Raw genomic sequence first — 3,790 nt, forward strand, 5'->3', positions numbered from 1 at the left:
ATGTTACCTGTGCGTGTGTGTACCGCACAGGATAGTACAGCTCTGTCCTCTGGTGACATTTCAGAACATGTTGTTCTTTACAGAGTAGTGGTGTCAGGGTGAACCTGACATCTGTCTGTCACATCTGTCCATGTCACTGACAGACACACACACACACACATAGGGTTGGACACATTTCAGCACATGATGTTCATATTGTATCGCATCACTCCCTCTCTTTTTCGGTCTATTTTTCTGTTTTGAAATTACTTCCTGGATCAGCATGTCTGCACCCTCATCTGTTTTTCCTTTACCCCTTGTTTTCTCTCTGGCCCCACAATACATCAAACACCACAATGATCCAAGGCAAGAAAAAAAAATCAAATAAATTACTAAGGAGTGAGACAAGGGGAATCTGAAAACAAAAAGTAATATCCACTTCACAGGCATGCCGCAGATGATTCCTGCTTCATCCTCCACCATCCCCCTCTTCCTCTATCCCCGTTTCTCTGTTTCCCTTATTGTGGGAATGTATTACAGGTGTGGTGCGTGTTCACTTGTAAGCAGGAGAAACATCGATTTTCTGTCGCCTTTAGAGGATAACCAAAGGATGTAACATTGTGCGGTGTGTGATGCGATGCTGTGTGTGTGTGTGTGTGTGTGCTGTATCATTGAGATTGGTCCGAGGAACACAAAAATAAAAATGTGCGTGCTTCTGTGACAATCATAGTATCGCACAATAAAAAAAACAAAAAAAAACAAAAAGTGTTTGGGGTTTGGGTACCTGAGTAGTGCTTTTTTATGCATTTCGTGCGGTGAGGGGGCCTTCTTGGTATCTTGGTATTAAGTATTTTCAAGGTTTTGTCAATATGTGAAAAAAAAAAACAGTCCCCTGAGTTCAGATTTCAGGTTTTGAGGCAATGTAAGATGAAGATGACAGCCTAAGGTAGGCAAGGTTAAGGATAAACAGTTTGGGAATGACTGAAAAATATGTAAGAAGAATGGGCTCATGAAACAATACACAAGTGTTTGTGTGCGTACGTGTGTGTGTTTGTAAGAGATTTGTGTCAGCGGTGTAATTTGTCTGCACTGAACCATGCCTATTGTTGTCCTTGTAAACTGAGAGCAATGAGTGTTTCATTCAAGATGCGTCTGATAACAGAAGCTGTGCTGTATGAATTCAATTAATTCTGCTTGTCTTTCTCTCTCACTCTCTTTGTATCATCATTTCCTCTCCTCTCTCAGGTTATGGTGGGGTGGAGTTACTGTTGGTGCTGTGTGGCCTAGATCTCTCTCTGCCCTGTCCTCGCCACTGCATCTGCTACACTTCACCTAGCACCGTCTCCTGCCAGGCCCACAACTTCCATGCCGTGCCTGAGGGCATCCCCGCCCAGAGCGAGCGCGTCTTCCTGCAGAACAACAAGATCCAGCGGCTGCTTCGCGGTCACTTCTCACCCACCACCACCATGTTGTGGCTTTACTCCAACAACATCTCCTATATTCAACCATCCACCTTCCATGGCTTTGACCGCCTGGAGGAGCTGGACCTTGGGGACAACCGGCACCTGAAGGCCATTGCTTCAGACACTTTCCTGGGCCTAGGTCGGCTACATGCCCTGCACCTATACCACTGTGGCCTGATCAGCCTGCCTCCAGGGATTTTTGCGGGCCTCCATAATCTCCAGTATCTCTACCTACAGGTACATGGATAAGAGCGTCCTTTTATCTCTACTGTATAGTGCATCTGCAGCCACAATCGCATTATGGCGTAATCTGTCCATCAGCCTGGCTCAGCACTTACTGCCTATGAATTGGACACTGATCAAATGCTAGCTGTTATCCTCAGTGAAAGGGAAAATACCACAAAGCCTCCCACAGTAAGTAGCTTCTGTGGTCAAGCACTGTAGGAAAACAGTGAAATCCAGGAGTGAGTATATGATTTCAGTAATCACATGGTGGGTTTATGAGGAGAATTTATTTTACTGTATGGAAATGATCTCCTATACATATTACTGATGGGAAAATAAATTGGTATTGACACTGAGTGAGTGGGGTAAAGGTTCCAGCTTACATTTTTGATAGCGTTCTTAAGTTATCACAGTTCTGTACAAAAAAAAAAAACAAAAAAAAAACAACACAGCTTGCTGCGATTAAATCACTGAAAATCACTGGCCCCATTCTTTTCACCAAGTCCTCGACCTCAAATGCACTATTCAAAAAGGCAAATACAATCATTTCTGATCTGTTTTACACTGCTCGCCACTTTTTCTAGGCCTTTTACTATCCTCTGGATCAAAAAAAAAAAAAAAAAAAAAAGCCAAAAGAACCAAAAGAATGTGATGTTCAATGCACTGTGCCCCATTTTAATCTTCTGTTTTTACCTTTCCTCCTCCCCCTATATCCTGGCAGGACAACCAGTTAGAGTTCCTGGAGGATGACCTGTTCATCGACCTACTGAACCTTAGTCATCTCTTCCTGCATGGTAATCGACTATGGAGCCTTCGCCAGAACACTTTCCGTGGTCTGGGGGTTTTAGACCGCCTGCTTCTCCACCAGAACCGAATCCAGTGGGTTGACCGCCAGACTTTCCATGACCTGCGGCGCCTGACCACCCTGTACCTGTTTAATAACTCCCTGACTGAGCTATCTGGTGCCAGCCTGACTCTACTGCCGGCCCTGGAGTACCTACGACTCAATGACAACCCCTGGGAGTGTGACTGCAAGGCCCTGTCACTTTGGGATTGGCTGCGGAGGTTTAGAGGCTCCACTTCCTCTCTGATATGCGTTTCACCACCAGAGCTGGCAGGGAAGGACCTGAAATCGGTGAAGAAAGAGGAGCTACCCAGTTGCTTGTCAGGCGAGGGCCATGCACATGGTGCCCCAGGTGGGGACATGGAGCACGGAGAGTCTCTGAACCACCTAAATCGTCACAGAAACCATCATAACCACCATCAGCGGCCGTATTTGCCCCACGGGGACCAATACAGCTTGCCTTCACCCTCGCCCCTGCCACGGCCGCCAAAGGGAGGCCGCAGAAACTGTACCCGCCGGGGCCGCAAGGCAAAAGGGGGGATCAATGAAGTGCAGGTACTACGGGAGGGGGGTGACAAAGACTATACTCCAGACGGAGGTAAATATGACCTGTCTGCAACTGCAAGGAGGAAGAACAAGTGCACCCCAAGAACTGTCGGCCCACCAAGTGGGGTCCAGAGGGCTAACAATAAAGCAGGGTCACACCTTGCAGATAATTTTTTCTGTTTCTCATCAGCCCTGCTGCTGTCACTCATCTCTGTGATCCTACGCTGAGAAAGGGAATGGACACTTCTGTGCTGGTGATGCAACTCTATGATTCATTTTTCCTGAAACACCCTGCCCTGGCTCTTTAAATGAGGCATGTGTGCATAACTATGTGTGTACATGACTGTGTATAAAGAACATTATGAAATATCTACTGTCAAAGTATCCCTGAGGTATTAAGGCAGGGATCTTTACGAGTCATAATCAAAACATGGAAGTCAGGGAAAACAATTTAGCCCGTTGCTTTGATGATGTCACCAAGGGAAACAACAGGAAAACTTTGCATTTGTCTCTGTGGCATTGATTGCTTCACTGAATTTATGTACTTATAAAAACTGTACAGCCACACAAAATAAAAAGCCAATGATTCATTCAAATAACGGTGAGAAGAACAGAACACACAATAAGGATCAAAACAGTTCAAGGCTCAGTCTCTAAGTTTAGCCCTCTCGACACAATAGTGCTCCCTCAGTGCACCCTCCATCTGTCACTCTCAATGAGACAAAGACACAGT

At 45.8% G+C, this 3,790-nt stretch overlaps 1 protein-coding gene across 1 annotated transcript; it reads left to right on the plus strand.

Annotated features, from left to right (window-relative positions):
• The first annotated feature begins 427 nt into the window (after positions 1-427).
• LOC121190298 (reticulon-4 receptor-like 1) lies at positions 428-3,285 on the plus strand. Its single transcript, XM_041050926.1, has 3 exons — positions 428-524; positions 1,225-1,679; positions 2,389-3,285. Exons 1-3 carry the CDS (start codon positions 428-430, stop codon positions 3,283-3,285), a joined length of 1,449 nt encoding a protein of 482 aa, XP_040906860.1.
• The last annotated feature ends 505 nt before the right edge of the window (positions 3,286-3,790 follow it).

Source organism: Toxotes jaculatrix, chromosome 12 (genome assembly GCF_017976425.1).
Source record: "Toxotes jaculatrix isolate fToxJac2 chromosome 12, fToxJac2.pri, whole genome shotgun sequence".
Classification (NCBI taxonomy): domain Eukaryota; kingdom Metazoa; phylum Chordata; class Actinopteri; family Toxotidae; genus Toxotes; species Toxotes jaculatrix.

Excerpts from the sequence above, each read along its gene's own strand:
- LOC121190298 (XM_041050926.1), top strand. The coding sequence starts at position 428 with ATGCCGCAGATGATTCCTGCTTCATCCTCCACCATCCCCCTCTTCCTC. Across the intron at positions 525-1,224 it reads GGGAATGTATTACAGGTGTG|GTTATGGTGGGGTGGAGTTA; the intron begins GTGCGTGTTCAC and ends CTCCTCTCTCAG. Across the intron at positions 1,680-2,388 it reads TCCAGTATCTCTACCTACAG|GACAACCAGTTAGAGTTCCT; the intron begins GTACATGGATAA and ends ATATCCTGGCAG.